General features: G+C 42.7%; 1 protein-coding gene across 1 annotated transcript in view; it reads left to right on the top strand.

The window, feature by feature from the left end:
- Window positions 1-510: 510 nt before the first annotated feature.
- The window catches only part of LOC126184029 (dopamine beta-hydroxylase), a 144,465-nt gene continuing 124,504 nt past the window's right edge, over window positions 511-20,471 (top strand). The window contains exons 1-2 of the mRNA XM_049926386.1: window positions 511-768; window positions 17,335-17,481. Coding sequence (XP_049782343.1) covers window positions 511-768; window positions 17,335-17,481 — 405 coding nt within the window. The remainder of the gene's footprint in view (window positions 769-17,334; window positions 17,482-20,471) is intronic.

Below are 20,471 nucleotides of genomic sequence, written 5' to 3'. Positions count from 1 at the left end.
TTGTCACCTCAGCGTAATATTCCTTCGGCATGACCTTATTCAATTCGACTAAGTTCCATTAACCTTCTTGTTGATACATTACAACCTCTTTTCGAGACACTATCCATTCCTTTTCAACTGATCTTCCGAGTCCTCTGCCGTCTCTGGCAGAATTACGACGTCTTCGGCGAACGTAAAGGTTTTTATTTGTTCTCCCTGAACTTTAATACCCTTTCTGAGTTTTCTTTGGTTTCCGTAACTGTTTGCTCGATGTGCAGGTGAAATAGTATGGAATATAGGTCAGTGTTTTCTGGGCAAAGAGTTTTGATCTAAACGCGGACAACTTTGAAAAATGATTGAATCTTTGACCTTAAAACTTCGGTGTTTCGCTGCGAGGAGGAGAAATGTTCTCTTTGGCAGAGGGTGGTACACCCCTCCGGCGGAGCTGCGCGGCGCGCCCCGCGCATGCGCGCTCGTGTCGTGCGAGGGTATTTATGGGGTGGCGGGCGCAGCGCGGCGATCAGCTGAAGCATGTGGGCGCTGTTGCTGGTACTGGCGGCGACTGCGGCGTCCGCGACGGCGGCGCCCGTCTACCGGCTGCCGCTGACCGGCTCGGGCAGCGCCGCGCTGGCCTGGGCGCTCGACTACGGCGGCCGGCAGCTGCGCGCCGAGGTCCACTGCAGCGAGCCCGCCGACTGGATGGCCGTCGGCTTCTCGGACCGCGGAGACTTCGCGCCGGCCGACTACTGTGTGATGTGGCGCGACTGGCGAGGGCGCGTCCACATGCAGGTGAACCTCTCCCCTACTTGCACCATCGTTCCCAATTGTAGACACACTTCGTACTGTTAACTCAGTCTTTATTCACAAACCAACGGACACTGAATCGGACGTCATTTCAAACTGCTTATTGTCTCGTTTCTACGCTTATTACGCACCCCACAGTGAAATAATGGTTATTTTTGTTGCCGAGATGAATGCTTTTCGTTCTCTAGTTATTTACACATTAACCCTCACAAGACCAAGGTAGGGGGGGGGGAGGTGCGAGGGGAGTAGTTTGTGCCTACCCTTTGAAATTACTCTAATCTAGTCAGTTAAATTAGATTTTAAAATTTTGAAAAAATATTTATTGTTTTTAATGAATTCGTCTACCACATTCCTTTTCTTTTCCGCCGGTCGGAGTGGCCGAGCGGTTCTAGGCGCTACAGTCTGGAACCGCGCGACCGCTACGGTCGCAGGTTCGAATCCTGCCTCGGGCTTGGATGTGTGTGATGTCCTTAGGTTAGTTAGGTTTAAGTAGTTCTAAGTTCTACGGGACTGATGACATCAGAAGTTAAGTCCTATAGGGCTCAGAGCCATTTTTTAAAATTTTTCAGTAAAACGTAAATCAAAAATTTAAGCCTTACTAGTAAATGTCACTTTCCCCACTGAATGTCGTATTCAAACTTTTCAAGTTCAGATTCTTACTTCCACGTAAGTATCTCTTTAAAATGTACGCTATGAGTAAAAGACAACAACAATTAACGAAATTTTTTACCGTGGACATAAAGCACCGCCTCCCCCATTGGTGGTACACGTTATTGAAAGTGTCTCGATATCGCTAAGAGTCTGCTAAAGGACCTTTTCAGATGTGAATCCTATTTACACATCAGTATCTCTTTAAAAAGTATGTTTCAATATAAGTCATCAACAATTAACGATTTTTGTTCTTTTTCAGTTTTTGTGTGGCGGACGTAATGCGAGCTGTGGAAAATGCATTAAATACTAATGCATTTTCCATAACGCGCATTGCCAATGGTTAAGCACTTACTGCCTGACGTGACTTTAAAAATACAAAAGCTACGGATGTTCTTCGCTAGCCACTGCAGATTGCACAGCGGAAAATACTTAGCATGTGTGTAGGGACGGAAAATTTACTGTCTATAAAAGGAAGGAAGGAAGTTTAGGCGTTAACGTCCCGTCGACACCAAGGTTATTAGAGACGGACAGCAAGCTCGGACTCTGTCATGAATGGGGAAGGAAATCGGCCGTGTCCTTTCAAAGCAACCATACCGCCATTTGCTTGGAACTATTTAGGGAAATCATGGACAACCTAAATGTGGATGGCCGAGCACACATCTGAACCGTCGTCCTCCCGAATGCGAGTTCAGTGTGCTAACCACTTCACCACGTCACTCGGTATTTAGTGTCTGTATGACTCCATGTGCGCGTAATTTCTGTTGCCGTATTACCATGGTCCTGTGATGTAAGTAACATAATTGTTGGACAATATGACTCATATACGTTCTCTAAATTTACTCGATAGAAGTTGATCAGGACAATTTCACCTTTTACTATGTGAAAGATTACAGACTTCCTCAGGCTGCACTTTATCAATGGTACGAGTACATACACACATACACAGTCGATTCCAGAATACACATTCCGTCATCAGACATATATGGGAAACCCCTCACTTCTATATCGGTTTAGTGAGAAACGTCTGTGCACGACGAATAGTTGATAACCTCAATTATCCTCCAACATCACTTTACCAAGCGGGTAAAAATCATGCATACATATACGAATTTTTTTTTTCCAACACATTCGAAAACTGATACTAATCGTGGAAAGTATCAGCCAACGCTCGAGAGTTTCATGTGATGTTAAATAAAAATTAACAAAACGCATAACTTTTTCGTAATTTTACCTGTATTTTAAAGTGGTACGGCAAGATATCGGTGGTTATCGATTATCCATGCAAGGACGTATTTCATTGAATCGATACTGATGCCATTCGTTACCCATGTAGATGTCATGATGGGCTGTATATTCCAATATCGATTATGTATGTTGCATGCATGATCAACATCAATAAGCTGCTACCTAAAGAGGTCAGCAATTGTTCATATAATAAAATACACTGGCTGTGTGACTCCAAAATGCCATCTTCAAAAATGGTGGAAAAAGTAAAAATTCGCCTTTCTTCCACCTATTCTCATTAATAGGGAATGTATTCACAGTTGCCTATATGGATTACCATCAGCTGTATAATGGAATGACGATAGTAAAAATTTGTACCTGATCGGGACTCGCACCCGGATTTCCCGCTTCTCACTAGCGGTCACCGTACTATCAGGCTATCCGCTCAGGACTCACGGTTACACCTGTATGTCGTCAAGCATGTGTCTACAACCTGCACTCGTACAGTAGATATGTAGGCTTGTATTCCCGAACGAGGAAGACATTTTAATTGACAGTCGCTTTCCCGATGTCGGCAGATAAATATGATATTGCATGTCCGAGGGAACTTTGCATCGTACTTCTGAACAGCACAGGCACTGAAATATCGTATCGATTTGAGTTTAAGTTTCTTGGGGGACTCCTTTACTCTTTCGTGTGAGTTACAGAGACATGTCACGATCCTAACAGGGCATCTCTGAATTCGTTCGGTGAGCAGTGTCAGACCTATTTGGAAGAACCACAACCGCCATAACACTCTATAGTAAGAAGGAATAGCCCATTTTAAGCAGTTTTCATAAAAGGTACCTGTAATTTTTCGAAATCTCTCCAACGAACAAAAATCTTTCATTCGCCTTGCTTGCTATTGATTTCACGCGCTCATTCCATTCCAAGTCGCCACTTAGGCTCCAAAACTTATCATTAATTTTGTAATCGGATGCTGTCGGCATCTTTTCCTTATTTATGGACAATATTTTTGATTTATTAATATTTAAAGACAGCTGACAATCAGTATATCAAGTTGTTGTTGTTGTGGTCTTCAGTCCTGAGACTGGTTTGATGCAGCTCTCCATGCTACTCTATCCTGTGCAAGCTTCTTCATCTCCCAGTATCTACTGCAACCTACATCCTTCTGAATCTGCTTAGTGTATTCATCTCTTGGTCTCCCTCTACGATTTTTACCCTCCACACTGCCCTCCAGTGCTAAATTTATGATCCCTTGATGCCTCAAAACATGTCCTACCAACCGATCCCTTCTTCTAGTCAAGTTGTGCCACAAACTTCTCTTCTCCCCAATCCTATTCAATACCTCCTCATTAGTTACGTGATATACCCACCTTATCTTCAGCATTCTTCTGTAGCACCACATTTCGAAAGCTTCTATTCTCTTCTTGTCCAAACTAGTTATCGTCCATGTTTCACCTCCATACATGGCTACACTCCATACAAATACTTTCAGAAACGACTTCCTGACACTTAAATCTATTCTCGATGTTAACAAATTCCTCTTCTTGAGAAACGCTTTCCTTGCCATTGCCAGTCTACATTTTATATCCTCTCTACTTCGACCATCATCGGTTATTTTACTCCCTAAATAGCAAAACTCCTTTACTACTTTAAGTGTCTCATTTCCTAATCTAATTCCCTCAGCATCACCCGACTTAATTTGACTACATTCCATTATCCTCGTTTTGCTTTTGTTGATGTTCATCTTATATCCTCCTTTCAAGACACTGTCCATTCCGTTCAACTGCTCTTCCAAGTCCTTTGCTGTCTCTGACAGAATTACAATGTCATCGGCGAACCTCAAAGTTTTTACTTCTTCTCCATGAATTTTAATACCTACTCCGAATTTTTCCTTTGTTTCCTTTACTGCTTGCTCAATATACAGATTGAATAACATCGGGGAGAGGCTACAACCCTGTCTCACTCCTTTCCCAACCACTGCTTCCCTTTCATGCCCCTCGACTCTTATAACTGCCATCTGGTTTCTGTACAAACTGTAAATAGCCTTTCGCTCCCTGTATTTTACCCCTGCCACCTTCAGAATTTGAAAGAGAGTATTCCAGTTAACATTGTCAAAAGCTTTCTCTAAGTCTACAAATGCTAGAAACGTAGGCTTGCCTTTTCTTAATCTTTCTTCTAAGATAAGTCGTAAGGTCAGTATTGCCTCACGTGTTCCAACATTTCTACGGAATCCAAACTGATCTTCCCCGAGGTCGGCTTCTACCAGTTTCTCCATTCGTCTGTAAAGAATTCGCGTTAGTATTTTGCAGCTGTGACTTATTAAACTGATAGTTCGGTAATTTTCACATCTGTCAACACCTGCTTTCTTTGGGATTGGAATTATTATATTCTTCTTGAAGTCTGAGGGTATTTCACCTGTCTCATACATCGTGCTCACCAGATGGTAGAGTTTTGTCATGACTGGCTCTCCCGAGGCCACCAGTAGTTCAAATGGAATGTTGTCTACTCCCGGGGCCTTGTTTCGACTCAGGTCTTTCAGTGCTCTGTCAAACTCTTCACGCAGTAACTTATCTCCCATTTCGTCTTCATCTATATCCTCTTCCATTTCCATAATATTGTCCTCAAGTACATTGCCCTTGTATAAACCCTCTATATACTCCTTCCACCTTTCTGCCTTCCCTTCTTGTCTTAGAACTGGGTTGCCATCTGAGCTCTTGATATTCATACAAGTGGTTCTCTTCTCTCCAAAGGTCTCTTTAATTTTCCTGTAGGCAGTATCTATCTTACCCCTAGTGAGACAAGCCTCTACATCCTTACATTTGTCCTCTAGCCATCCCTGCTTAGCCATTTTGCACTTCCTGTCGATATCATTTTTGAGACGTTTGTATTCCTTTTTGCCTGCTTCATTTACTGCATTTTTATATTTTCTCCTTTCATCAATTAAATTCAATATTTCTTCTGTTACCCAAGGATTTCTATTAGCCCTCGTCTTTTTACCTACTTGATCCTCTGCTGCCTTCACTACTTCATCCCTCAGAGCTACCCATTCTTCTTCTACTGCATTTCTTTCCCCCATTCCTGTCAATTGTTCCCTTATGCTCTCCCTGAAACTCTGTACAACCTCTGGTTTAGTCAGTTTATCCAGGTCCCATCTCCTTAAATTCCCACCTTTTTGCAGTTTCTTCAGTTTCAATCTGCAGTTCATAACCAATAGATTGTGGTCAGAATCCACATCTGCCCCAGGAAATGTCTTACAATTTAAAACCTGGTTCCTAAATCTCTGTCTTACCATTATATAATGTATCTGATACCTTTTAGTATCTCCAGGGTTCTTCCATGTATACAACCTTCTTTTATGATTCTTGAACCAAGTGTTGGCTATGATTAAGTTATGCTCTGTGCAAAATTCTACAAGGCGGCTTCCTCTTTCATTCCTTCCCCCAATCCATATTCACCTACCACGTTTCCTTCTCTCCCTTTTCCTACTACCAAATTCCAGTCACCCATGACTATTAAATTTTCGTCTCCCTTCACTACCTGAATAATTTCTTTTATCTCGTCATACATTTCATCTATTTCTTCATCATCTGCAGAGGTAGTTGGCATATAAACTTGTACTACTGTAGTAGGCATGGGCTTTGTGTCTATCTTGGCTACAATAATGCGTTCACTACGCTGTTTGTAGTAGCTAACCCGCACTCCTATTTTTTTATTCATTATTAAACCTACTCCTGCATTACCCCTATTTGATTTTGTATTTATAACCCTGTAATCACCTGACCAAAAGTCTTGTTCCTCCTGCCACCGAACTTCACTAATTCCCACAATATCTAACTTTAACCTATCCATTTCCCTTTTTAAATTTTCTAACCTACCTGCCCGATTAAGAGATCTGACATTCCACGCTCCGATCCGTAGAACGCCAGTTTTCTTTCTCCTGATAACGACGTCCTCCTGAGTAGTCCCCGCCCGGAGATCCGAATGGGGGACTATTTTACCTCCGGAATAGTTTACCCAAGAGGACGCCATCATCATTTAATCATACAGTAGAGCTGCATGTCCTCGGGAAAAATTACGGCTGTAGTTTCCCCTTGCTTTCAGCCGTTCGCAGTACCAGCACAGCAAGGCCGTTTTGGTTAATGTTACAAGGCCAGATCAGTCAATCATCCAGACTGTTGCCCCTGCAACTACTGAAAAGGCTGCTGCCCCTCTTCAGGAACCACATGTTTGTCTGGCCTCTCAACAGATACCCCTCCGTTGTGGTTGCACCTACGGTACGGCCATCTGTAGCGCTGAGGTACGCAAGCCTCCCCACCAACGGCAAGGTCCATGGTTCATGGGGGGGGGGGGGGGTATATCAAGTGGCTAACTTTATTTGGTTTATATATTTTGTTTATACGATTTGGGATCATTGGCAATCCTACAGCGTTTCTGAACTGTCTGACAACAGTAGACTATCCGAGACGCTGATGCCATATATACATGATGCTCTGTGTAACGGTAAATATTTCAGTACTTGATAAAGGTTTTAGGAGTCAGAATAAGACTTTCAGCAACTGAAGGTACGGGAAGGGGTTCTGCTAAAAGGTTAATGCTCGTTAAATTTTTACTTGGTGACAACAAAAGCAATTGTATTTGTTTAAACAGAACTACGTATTTGTGTTAACTGGCTTGAAAGACCCAGAAACGAGAAATAAAGTGGTATGCGATCTATATTTATTCTATCTGTACTGTTAATAAAACTGTAAAACTGTTATGCCCTATCTGTTTGAACAGGCTGATCTCCCAAACTACTAGGGGTTTCGTGGGGGTTTCACAGGTTACTTGAGCTTAGCATGGGGCAATATATAAGCTTTATTTCATCAAAATTAGATCACGAAAAAGAATAAATAAAGCTATTGTAATATAACGCGACATAGGGAAACATATTTACTCTTGGGAAAACGGTTTATGCTTTGACGTTTCAACTGCATCATATTTGTGAAAATGCTTTTATTACTTGATAAGTTCTACGTAAAATGTTTCAGTGTAGTGAATACAATGCTCAACCTGTTCAATCCATACTCCCATACCAATACTATGAAATGCGAAGGTAACTCTGTCTGTTACATTTTCACGACTAAAATGCTGAACCAGTTTCGATGAAATTTGGTACTGAGATAGGGTACCCTGCGGAAGAACGTAGGCTACTTCAGAATGTAAAAATGTCGACCCCTAAGAGTCAGTAGCGAACCACCTCTTTTTACATCAGTGAACATAAACTATGTTAAAAATATTAAATTTGTTTCATAATGCCCACTTTGCATGAAGTATAGCTACTTCAGTAACACAACGCATAGATGCACGCATCACTTGGCAGTGATGCTGCGCACGTCGCCACTTCTCACTTCGATTTTTCAGGCGGTGGAGTAGTGGGAGGGGGGGGGGGGGAGGAGCAGAGGGACGTAGACGTGTATGGCGCAGACAACAGCTTACTTGCCCAGCATGACTCATCATAACAAAACTACTAGTATGCAAGCATAGCCCTTGGCTACAGCTTGTTTATTACTAGAAAACGTAAGGTATGTGGCCCAAGCCCTTGACCGGGGCCGACCGCAGTCGACGAGCGGTTCTAAGCGCTACAGGCTGGAACCGCGCGACCGCTCCGGTCGCAAGTTCGAATCCTGCCTCGGGCATGGATATGTGTGATGTCCTTAGGTTGGTTAGGTTTAAGTAGTTCTAAGTTCTAGGGGACTGATGACCTCAGCAGTTAAGTCCCATAGTGCTCAGAGCCATTTTTGAATCTTGACCGGGCTGCTGACCTGACTACAGGTAAAGTGCACTCTTTCTTCTCCACGGCAATAGGAAGGGGTAGGTGACGGTCTGATTGCCCCGAGAGAGAGTACTCATTTGATAGCAGGCTGAGTGGACCTGGGATCTACCTGGAGGGACTGGAATGAAGAAAAATTCCCGCCCCTATCTGGAATTGAATCCAGGACTTCCTGGGCTGGCATCTGGTGCTCTACCCGCTAGATCACATAAAAGGAATAAAAAAGCTATCTAATACAAGGCGACATAGGGAAACATATTTACTCTTGTGATCTTGGCAGTTAACACTGCCAGAGAAAATAAGAGAAAGAGAACAAGCGATGCATCATGCAAGTTCTTATACAGACAAATGACATTAGTGACTGTGGTGCAGACGTGTGAGATGAGACAGATCTAGTAGCTAGAGACGCTCAGCACCAACACTCAAACCCACTTCACTAAGTGAAAATTTTTGGAAAAATAAGTGAGGTATCTTTTTAATGTCATGAGTGAGACTGCAGCCGCAGTATTGCAAAAATTTATGTCCTCGATATATTGCAAGCTAAGATTTGGCTAATTTAGATCTCACTAACATAGATTACACAGTAGTTCACTTACCGGATTTCTATTCGGAAGGAACGGAGATCAAATCTGCATATGAATTTATAATGAAATCTAGACCTTTCGCTGCTTACAGGCGTTGATAAAGTCCCTGCAGTCGCACTATCCTCTGTGTCCTCGTTGGCTCAGTCGGATAGAGCGTCTGCCATGTTAGCAGGAGGTCCCGGTCGGGGCACACATTTTTCAACTGTCCCCGTTGATATTTATCAACGCCTGTAAGCAGCGAAATGTCTAGATTTCATTATAACTTCATTCTTCGAGAGCTGCAAGACCACCAATGATATCTGAACAGATACCACCTTAATATAAATCTGCATATGGTCATCCATATTTAGTTATTTCTCGGTACCTCTGAATTACTTAAGGCGAGTGAAGGGATGGTTCCTTTTTAAAGGCTACCGCAGTTTCCTGCTCTATCCCTAACCCTTCTAATATGATGCTCCGTTTCAAATAACCTTCATCGACAAGATGTTAAACCTCAATTTTTCTCACCCTTTTTAATGCAATTTGGAAAGTAACCAATGAGACAAGTATCATCGAATAGTTTGAACAGGAAACCGCTGATTCCCTATAGCTATCCAGTTACAACCTTTATGTATATGTATAAACAATAATTTGATGTTTACGTCTGCACCACAGTCACTAATGTCATTTGTGTGTATAAGAACTTGTACGATGCATCGCTTGTTCTCTTTCCCTTATTTTCTCTGGCAGTGTTAACTGCATATAATTTCAGTTGGTACTGCTGTAACTAACGTACTTTGCAATCGGTAGAGATACTCTCTTATTTAAATAAATCCAACATGCTAAAATAACCAACACCTCATGTATACCTCAGAGGCTAATGCAGTAGGAGGGCTTCATAGCAGACCAACAGGGACTCTGACGAAGGGCGTGTAATTATAGCTCACAGGATAGATATTTGTGTAGCCGATGCGTGGGATGAGGGCTTAGGAAGGACTGTCTTACGATCGCCAAGCAGGAAATGTCAAGTGGGTTTGAGTGTTGGTGCTGAGCGTCAATAGCTACTACATCTGTCTCATCTCATTACTGCCTCTAACCACCCCACTGTGAGTTTGCTGATCGGTAACATGATAAAGTGCTGATGATAGCGCCAACACCCTCCGTTCTGTTTTACCATCATTCAGATGCAGTAAAGAACATCTGCAGATCTCTACAGGACAATTTTCATAATATGATATGCATCACATCTGCCTGTGATTCCTCCATAAATGCCAATGTTGTACGTGTGTGATATGCATGTGAAGTGTTAGTTGCAGATACTTCATTTAGGCAAATGTTAATTTCTAGCATGGAAACTACTGCACCGAGAGGATATAACGAACTTAGCCCTCTCGGATCATCATACATTGTCAGAAATGATAGCAGGTGTAGTCAGCGATGTACTTCATCTACTGCAGAAATTTGTCAGCGTCACTAACCTGTTTTACAGGAGATTTCACACATATAACTAGCGTAGATATTTCGAGGTTTCTCTAGAGTATTTCAAGCATATGCCGCTATGGTTCATTCAAAGCGGCCGTGGAAAATTCATACGCATTTATAGTAAAATTCGAGTATGTGCTCCGTCTGTGATGTCCTATCTTCTTCCTTTCTTTCTCGTAAGAAACAACGTCGTGGTTTTCTTTAGGTCTACTGATGACGTTTGAATTTCGACGTACATAGTCTGTAAGGGCTCTTAAGTGGTAATCCCCTATTAGAGAGCATCCATTTCCTTGAGAGACGTCGGTAATGCAAGATGGTAAACTTCTGGAGTTAGTCATATCGTTTCCACATCTACGGATGATAGTACGAAGCCGCATGAAATAGGACGAACACATGAAATTAGTAGTATGGTAGACGAGTGGAAGACTTGTATTTGTAGGGAGGATAGTACGAAAAGTGCAATGCATATACAAGGAAACTCCATTCAGGACACTAGTGTGGACACATCCAGAGTACTACTCGAGTTCTGATCAAATAGGGATGAATGCAGATTCGAAATAATTCACAGACGCGCTGCTACAATCTCAACATGTCGGTACAGTCCATACGAAAAGTGCAACGGAAACGTTCAGGGAACTTAAGTGAGAATGTTTGCACGACAGGCGACGTTATTCATACGAAACTATATTGGGTAAATTTAGGTTTTCTAAGTTCTAGCAGATCGTGCTACAGTGCTATTGCGTATAGATACCACGAGACCTAAGATAAAAGGAATTACGGCTCGTACTGAGGAATATACGAGTAGATAGTCATTTTCCCCTCCATTTATAGACCACTGGAGTTGACAGAAAGTCACTAATTTTGGCACCAAGCACACACTAGTGACTTGCGAAGTATGTACGTGGTGTTTCAGATACTGCGTTTTTCTCAGTAACTTACATAATAATAAGTGAAAGGAATATTATCTTAGATAGGTAAGCGTAAGGAACGTTGCTCTTCTATAGAGTTGTGAACTCTTTACCCTCCCATTCACTTCCATCTCCCCCTGCCTCTCTCTCTGGCCATCTGCTACTCCTCACCTCTTCATGTCCCTCTGCTACCTCCCTTTCTGTCCATCTGCTCGTGCTCCTTCTGTTTCTTAAAGGTCTGAAATTACGTGTAAAGTTTGTTGACGTGCTTTCATTCTCAAATACTAGATGAATAAATTCTGGGCGTTGGCGCATCCTGGTCTACATGTCTTTTTACAGCCTGAACCTCCCCCCCCCTCCCCACCATCCTTTTGACAGGTAGGTAATGTCTACTCCTACAACGATTATTTCCAGACAAAAAGTGATATGTCTCCAAAATTGGATTTAAATCGGTCCAGTGGTTTACGAGAACATGTTGAACATACGCACGTACACAAATCTCCATAATATGCATGGATTATCTAGAGTTACAAGACCGAGCTATAATTTTTTAAACAGAACATTTTTTATCCATCATGTAGCTCACGTGTCTAAACCAAGTGCCTAAAAATCAATTTAAATTAAATTTCTATCAATTTTTTAGTAATGATCTAGAAACATTCAACGTTTTGGGAGTGAATAGAACGTACTGTACATAACTGACTGAGTTCAGATGGATGTTCGGGTGGCAGAATGTTCCATTAAGTATGCTGTTCAAAGAAATGCCCATGTAAGGAATACACGACTCAACTTTTAAACGACCTGTGGACATGAAACAGCGAGTCGAGTGAGCTTGTGGTTCCTACACCGCCAGCTTTGCATCTCGTCCGCAGGCCGTTTGGAAGGCGCATTTCTTTCAAGGTGATAATTCCGGTACATCGTTCATTTAAAAGTATCAAAAGAGTTCCGTTGATCGTTGCTTGATATAGCACTGCATTTTCTATTAGACCTATGAACCTAAATGTACTGAAAATTACTACTATAGTGGGTCTAAATTTCTCCTATTCTGCCACAAAATGTCAAACCGCTTGGACAGTAAGAAGTGTGTTATTTCCACACTGCCACATTGCTGAATAATTGTGACAGTCACTCGATAACAAAGACTTCTCCTGTGTTTGAACGTTTCTCTTCTGTTGTTTTTTTATTGTTTACCATGTGGATAGTCCTGATCTATCACTCTTTCCTTCGGAATACAGTCACGAATAAGACACAAACAATTGTGATTTACAAGATCGACCAGTTTTCGGTGAAGGCTTACGTTTTTGTTTAAAAGACAAGTACACTTGATACTGAGCCTATTGTGCTTGCAGGCGGCAGTGGAGTATCTGCATGGTTCAACGGTTCTAGGTCACAAACTTTCTCTCAACTCATTTACCTCAAATTACGAGGTGCATTCAAGTTCTAAGGCCTCCGATTTTTTTTTTCTCCGGACTGGAAAGAGATAGAAACATGCGCATTGTTTTAAAATGAGGCTGCGTTCATTGTCAATACGTCCCAGAGATGGCAGCACCGTACGGCATATGGAATTTTACCGCCAGCGGCGAGAATGAGAACTGTTTTAAATACTTAAAATGGCGACGTTTTCCTTACTTGAACAGCGTGCAATCATTCGTTTTCTGAATTTGCGTGGTGTGAAACCAATTGAAATTCATCGACAGTTGAAGGACACATGTGGTGATGGAGTTATGGATGTGTCGAAAGTGCGTTCGTGGGTGGACAGTTTAATGAAGGCAGAACATCGTGTGACAACAAACCGAAACAACCTCGGGCTCGCACAAGCCGGTCTGACGACATGATCGAGAAAGTGGAGAGAATTGTATTGGGGGATCGCCGAATGACTGTTGAACAGATCGCCTCCAGAGTTGGCATTTCTGTGGGTTCTGTGCACACAATCGTGCATGACGACCTGAAAATGCGTAAAGTGTCATCCAGGTGGGTGCCACGAATGCTGACGGACGACCACACAGCTGCCCGTGTGGCATGTTGCCGAGCAATGTTGACGCGCAACGACAGCATGAATGGGACTTTCTTTTCGTCGGTTGTGACAATGGATGAGACGTGCATGCCATTTTTCAATCCAGAAACAAAGCGCCAGTCAGCTCAATGGAAGCACACAGATTCACCGCCACCAAAAAAATTTCGGGTAACCGCCAGTGCTGAAAAAATGATGGTGCCCATGTTCTGGGACAGAGAGGGCGTAATCCTTACCCATTTCGTTCCAAAGGGCACTACGGTAACAGGTGCATCCTACGAAAATGTTTTGAAGAACAAATTCCTTCCTGCACTGCAACAAAAACGTCCGGGAAGGGCTGCGCTTGTGCTGTTTCACCAAGACAACGCACCCGCACATCGAGCTAACGTTACGCAACAGTTTCTTCGTGATAACAACTTTGAAGTGATTCCTCATGCTCCCTACTCACCTGACCTGGCTCCTAGTGACTTTTGGCTTTTTCCAACAATGAAAGACACTCTCCGTGGGCGCACATTCCCCAGCCGTGCTGCTATTGCCTCAGCGATTTTCCAGTGGTCAAAACAGACTCCTAAAGAAGCCTTCGCCGCTGCCATGGAATCATGGCGTCAGCGTTGTGAAAAATGTGTACGTCTGCAGGGCGATTACGTCGAGAAGTAACGCCAGTTTCATCGATTTCGGGTGAGTAGTTAATTAGAAAAAAAATCGGAGGCCTTAGAACTTTAATGCACCTCGTATTAAGGATACAAACTTTCATTGTGAAACATCCTGCATACCTCACGCTAAAATAAAAATCGCATTCGCTAGCAAAATACGTACATGGTAAGCATTTTTAATGATCGTATACGTTTAGAAAGAAACACTATCATTCACAATATATTCGGCTTACCAGTAACAATGCTCATTATCTCTTGTGATTATCTTGGACTATTACAAGGATCGCTGCGACTGAGAACGGCCACTGCCGCGGGTAAAGCTAGTACAATCAATTTGAGCCATATCTAATCCAAAAGATTTCTCAGTAGATTTTTTGACAAGGTTTTCCTTAGTATGAAGTGGAACGGAAGTTTGTAGGTTGCCGCAGCTGCGAATCACGTGCGTGAAATAGTAATCACGTGAACGTGATATAGCCGGCTAGTGTGGCCGAGCGGTTCTAGGCGCTTCAGTCTGGAACCGCGCGACCGCTACGGTCGCAGGTTCGAATCCTGTCTCAGGCATGAATGTGTGTGATGTCCTTAGGTTAGTTAGGTTTAAGTAGTTCTAAGTTCTTAAGTTCTAGGGGACTGATGACCTCAGATGTCAAGTCCCATAGTGCTCAGAGCCATTTGAACCATTTGTACTGGACATAAAAAAAAAAACACTTTACCACCTACATGAAAATACTCTCCTTTAAAAAGTAAGCAGAAAAAATTATCGTATTAGAAATTCCTTGCTTACAGACTGATGAATTGTCGAAGTATATACGCGTTTAAGAATAAATAAAATATGTCTTCTGTTTCGAGAGTTCCATAAACAGTAATATTGAGTAATATGCGTACTCAATGTAAGCGAGTTTAGCATAGTCACGCAGTGGCAAAACAGTGAGATTAAAGAGAGAGTCGGGTATAATATTTTGACGTATGTTTCTGCAAAGAACATTCTCAGTAAGAAGATTAGGTATTAGGACTGACCAAATAAGAATGAAGTCAATAAAGTCACCAAATCTCCGGCAACCATTTTGTGTAGCTAGCGTGATTTTATATTGTTAAAACTTAGTTTGTCGGAACGAAGCATGCTCTAGGAGATAAAGTATTTGCTGTACAAGAATCTGTAGTATTAAGGATTGTTCTTTCAATGGTTTCATTTCCAAGCAAATAAATAAATAATTAATAAATAAAATACGTCTACTGGTGCATCTAACACAGAAACTGAAAAATATTTAAAGAATTCGGAAGAAACAATGTAATCAAAGGCAGAAATGTACAGCGGTACAGCAGCAATTTTGAAAGCACTTACAATAATTGTTTTTTGCATACTATTTTTTGTGAAATGTAGATATTTATTAAAATTTGAAACTTAAGAAAAACTAAAGTAGTTGGTTGTCAGACTCTGCATAAAGGGAATCACAACGTATAAATGAGCTCAGAGACAGGACTGGGTACCATGTGTGCTTCTGGATGGGATTAAGCTAAGGGAGCGAAGCGTGGCCTGCCGTTTAATCTGAAGTAACTACCAACACCGTCCCAACTTCTCTCTAGAAGTGATATTCCGCAAGGAACATCCGCTCATTTAGATAAGCGGCTAGAGCAGCAGAGGAATTGCAAGCGCGCTACAGACGCGGCGTTTCACTTTAATCTGCACTTGTAGTTCTCAGTAATACCGACAGGAGCGTATCTTATTTCAATCAAATAGAAACCAAAAATATTTACTTGACATGTTCATTGGAAGATACAAGTAGCTAACGTCTGAAATGAATTTACTATAATCGAATGATATTTAGTAGCAATTAAGACACTGGACATCGACGGGGCGCAGCCAATGTTGGAATCTCCCTCTGGCCACTCTACTTTGGGACGTAAGATTTCCCTAAACTACTTCAGGTGAACCACAGGATAGTCCCTTGAGACAGGCCACTGCCAATTTATTTGCTTCTCTGATTAATTCGAGTATAGAAACTTCGACGTCGACGGGACACTACTCTCTTATTTTCCTTCCTGCGTTCTTACTTTCGCTGAAATAATGTCTGCAGAACAAGTGAATGTTTTATTTATTCGTTCCGTTCCTTAGAACCTGTAATATACAAGTTGCTGCTTTAGACGACAATAAAACATTGCATTCCAGGCTACGTGTATATGTCCCGAAATTAATTCCGTATCAAGCAGCAGTAGACGGCACTCGAAGAAGAAACTTGATGTAACCACATTTGCTTGATCGGTGGGAATAAGTTTTAAAATTTTATTTTTGTGGGGGTCCACAGCCTCAACGTGTTTTAAGAATTAGAAGATTGTCCAAGTAGACTGTATTATTTTTTTGTTAGCTATGCGATTGGCAAATTTCGACCTTTGATCATTTTCAAGCACGTATCTTAAGCTTCCAGCTCCATTTTACATTATAATATGTCGCTGGTACATGTGGCCAGGAATACATCTTACTTTTGTGCGTATATGTCACAAAAACGATATATTATTGTACATGGTTTCATCTGTTAGCTGATCAATTTCATTAAAATCTTACTGGGTGTACTACCGCGTCATTATCTATAATAAATAAAATATCCTCCGTCTCTAGTGTACTGAAATGTTTTCCTCTGGACGTAGACTGAGAAAAGGAGAATTATGTTTCAAATGCTCTAACAGGCAATAACAAGACGAATTCTATTAGGGACCTGGCGTTTAACAAGTGGCTAGGGCTGTTATCCACAGGAACGAAACTTGTGCTTGCACCAGTCACTATTTTTATACAGAATTTTTCTCAATGTTTTTCGATATTGGATTATGAATGGAAAGCATACTGGTAGTTTCACAAGCTGCGACATAGACGCGAACTGAACAGTGACCCGATATGGTATACATTTCCGTTACTTTACGTCTATGGTCTCAAAGTTTTTTTGTAGTAGTGCTGCTGACAAGATGACTCTTACATATACCATTATTTATATACATTTGACGATGCTGGTGCTGATTTTATGTTTAGCACATGACGATGTCACTATGGCTCCAGTATATTAGGACATGTTTTTGTAAAACAGATCTGAAGATGGTCATTATAGACCGAAACCGGTAGTCTGATGACAAACAATTTGTAATCATAGATGCAAAGTAAAGGAAATTTATACTGGTAGTATTCACCATATTAGTTAATTACAATTGTTCTGCTTTAAATGTACCAATGCAACACTGAACGAGACTGCATCTGTTACAGGATACCTGGACGGACGAGGAAGGCGCGTTTCACGTGGACGAGCAACAGGACTGCAAGGACTTCCGCTACGTGAGCTCTCACGACGTCACCAAGTTCACTTTCTCACGAAAATTCGACACGTGCGACGAGCATGACTACGTCATCGAGGTGAGTCAGCACAATATCTCGTACCCAATCAGGATTTATTGTGAGATGCGTTTTTATCTACACTATCTGATCAAAAGTATCGGGACACCTATTAGTGGACATTAATGAGAGGCGTGTCAACCCTTCCCCTTTATGACGGCTTGAACTCTGCTGGCGACACTTTTAATGGGGTGTCAGAATTTTCGTGGAGAATGGAAACCCATTCTTCCTCAGGAGCCGAAACCGGAGAAGTTAGTGGTGTTGGACACTAGGGCTGCAGTAAAGTCGACGTTCTAACTCATCCCGAAGATGTCCATAGGGTTCAGGTTGGGGCCCTCGACAGGAAAGTCCATTCCAGGACTGTTACTGTTCACAAACCATTACTTCACAGATGCTGCTTTACGACATGAACCATTATCATGCTAATACCAACAATCATCGTCTCCGAGCTGTTCCTCTACCGTAAAAAAAAAAAAAACAAAAAAAAAACCCTCCTTCCGTACAGGCCGTGAAGGCCCAACGGTACCGACCGGCCGCCGTGTCATCCTCAGCCCATAAGCGTCACAGGATGCGGATATGGAGGGGCATGTGGTCAGCACACCGCTCTCCCGGCCATATGTCACTTTCAGAGACCGAAGTCACTACTTCTCAATCAAGTAGCTGCTCGGTTTGCCTCACAAGGTCTGAGTGTACCCCGCTTGCCAGTGACGCTCGGTAGACAGGATGGTCACCCATCCAAGTGCTAGCCCAGCCCGACAGCGCTTCACTTCGGTGATTTGACGGGAACCGGTGTTACCACTGCGGCAAAGCCGTTGGCGAACGCAGTATGCACCACGTTCTTATCCTTCCGCAGATAGTGTTTTCTTACGCACAATAAAGGGGGCAAACCCTAACTACGAAAATCACCTTCATACCGTAACTGCCGGCCGGGATGGCCGAGCGGTTCTAGGCGCTACAGTCTGGAACCGCGCGACCGCTACGGTAGCAGGTTCGAATCCTGACCCGAACATGCATGTGTGTGATGTCCTTAGGTTCGTTAGGTTTAAGTAGTTCTAAGTTCTAGGGGACTGATGACCTCAGAAGTTAAGTCCCATAGTGCTCAGAGCCATTTGAACCATACCGTAACACCACAGCTGATGGCAGGTAAAGTTCTCCGGGCATATCCCAAGCCCAAATTCTTGCATCGGATTACCACAGCGTACAGCGTGATTGATCATTCCAAATCACTCGTATCCTGTCATCCACTGTCCAATGGTTTCTTCCCCTTACACCACCACAAGCTTCGCTGAGCGTTGACTTCAGAAATGTGTGGCGTATGAAGAGCTGCTCGATCATTTTTTAACTCCTTACCGACAGTCATTGTGCTTCCTGGACTTCTGAAAGCACCAGGGAACGCACGAGTCATTCATTCAGTTGATTTATTGTGATTTTCTTTTAAACCACCGTCCGCAACGCTCGAAGGTCCCTATCCATCAGCACAGGTCGTCGGCCTGGTCTTAGTAGAGCCGTGGTTATTCCTTTGCGCTTCCACATCACCAACATTCGATTTGGACCGCTTTGGAAGGGTTTAAATGTCCGTGATGGATTTGTTATTCTGGCTACATTCAATGACTGGTCCACGTACGGAATCAGTGAACCCCCCATTCTTCTGTTACTGCTGCTCCTCTGACAACACAATACTCCCCGCCACTTTTTATACTCGCTGGCCCGCCTCTCGTGTCATACAATGGTCAATTCAGCATGACGTAGGGCTGTCCAGACACTTTTGATCATATAGTGTATACACGTCTACATTTGGCAGCAAAGGGAAGTAGGGCGACCACCTTCACCTAATGAACAATCTTTGTAACATTAGGTCGACCAAAATTTAAATAATTTCAATGACTGTATAATCCAGTATAATAACTTAAGTATATTAATCGACGAGTAGGATTTTGAGGTGAACAGAATGAAACATATTCACATTTTACCTGTACCCAAGCATACAAAAATCAGGGTCAACAAAATTGAATGAACATCACTCTCTGGCATTAAGTATAGTCTCGACAAGTATGTAGTAGAAATCTTGATAAATAATAAGTATACATGCATCCAAAAATGCTCTCTGTTACTTGAAAGATACTGACACGCCCAGCTCATGCAACATGCGTACTATTGCAAAAAACTAGAAAAGCAAACAACAGTGACCTTTACAGATACACTATCTGATCAAAAGTATCCGGACACCTGGCTGAAAATGACTTACAAGTTCGTGGCGCTCTCCATCGTTAATGCTGGAATTCAATATAGTGTTGGCCCACCGTTAGCCTTGATGACAGCTTCCACTCTCGCAGGCGTACGTTCAATCAGGTGCTGGAAGTTTTCTTGGGGAATGGCAGCACTGAGGAGAGGTATAGATGTCGGTCGGTGAGGCCTGGCATGAAGTCGGCACCCAAAGGTGTTCAATAGGATTCAGGTCAGACTTTGTGCAGGCCAGTCCATTACAGGGATGTTATTGTCGTTTAACCATTCCGCCACAGGCCGTGCATTATGAACAAGTGCTCGATCGTGTTGAAAGATCCAATCGCCATCCCCGAATTGCTCTTCAACAGTGGGAAGCAAAATGGTGCTTAGAACATCAATGTAGGCTGTGCTGTGATAGTGCCACGCAAACAACAAGGGGTGCAAGCCCCCTCCATGAAAAACACGACCACACCATAACACCACCGCCTCCGAATTTTACTGTTGGCACTACACACGCTGGCAGATGACGTTCATCGGGCATTCGCCATACCCACACCCTGCCATCGGATCGCCACAATGTGTACCGTGATTCGTCACTCCACACAGCGTTTTTCCACTGTTTAATAGTCCAATGATTACGCTCCTTACACCAAACGAGGCGTCGTTTGACATTTACCGGTGTGATATGTTGCTTATGAGTAGCCGCTCGACCATGAGATCCAAGTTTTCTCACCTCCCGCCAAACTGTCATAGTACTTGCAGTGGATCCTGATGCAGTTAGGAATTCC

Source organism: Schistocerca cancellata, chromosome 4, assembly GCF_023864275.1.
Source record: "Schistocerca cancellata isolate TAMUIC-IGC-003103 chromosome 4, iqSchCanc2.1, whole genome shotgun sequence".
Taxonomy (NCBI): domain Eukaryota; kingdom Metazoa; phylum Arthropoda; class Insecta; order Orthoptera; family Acrididae; genus Schistocerca; species Schistocerca cancellata.
The sequence above is the reverse complement of the archived record's forward strand: the minus strand, read 5'-3'. Positions and strand labels throughout refer to the sequence as shown.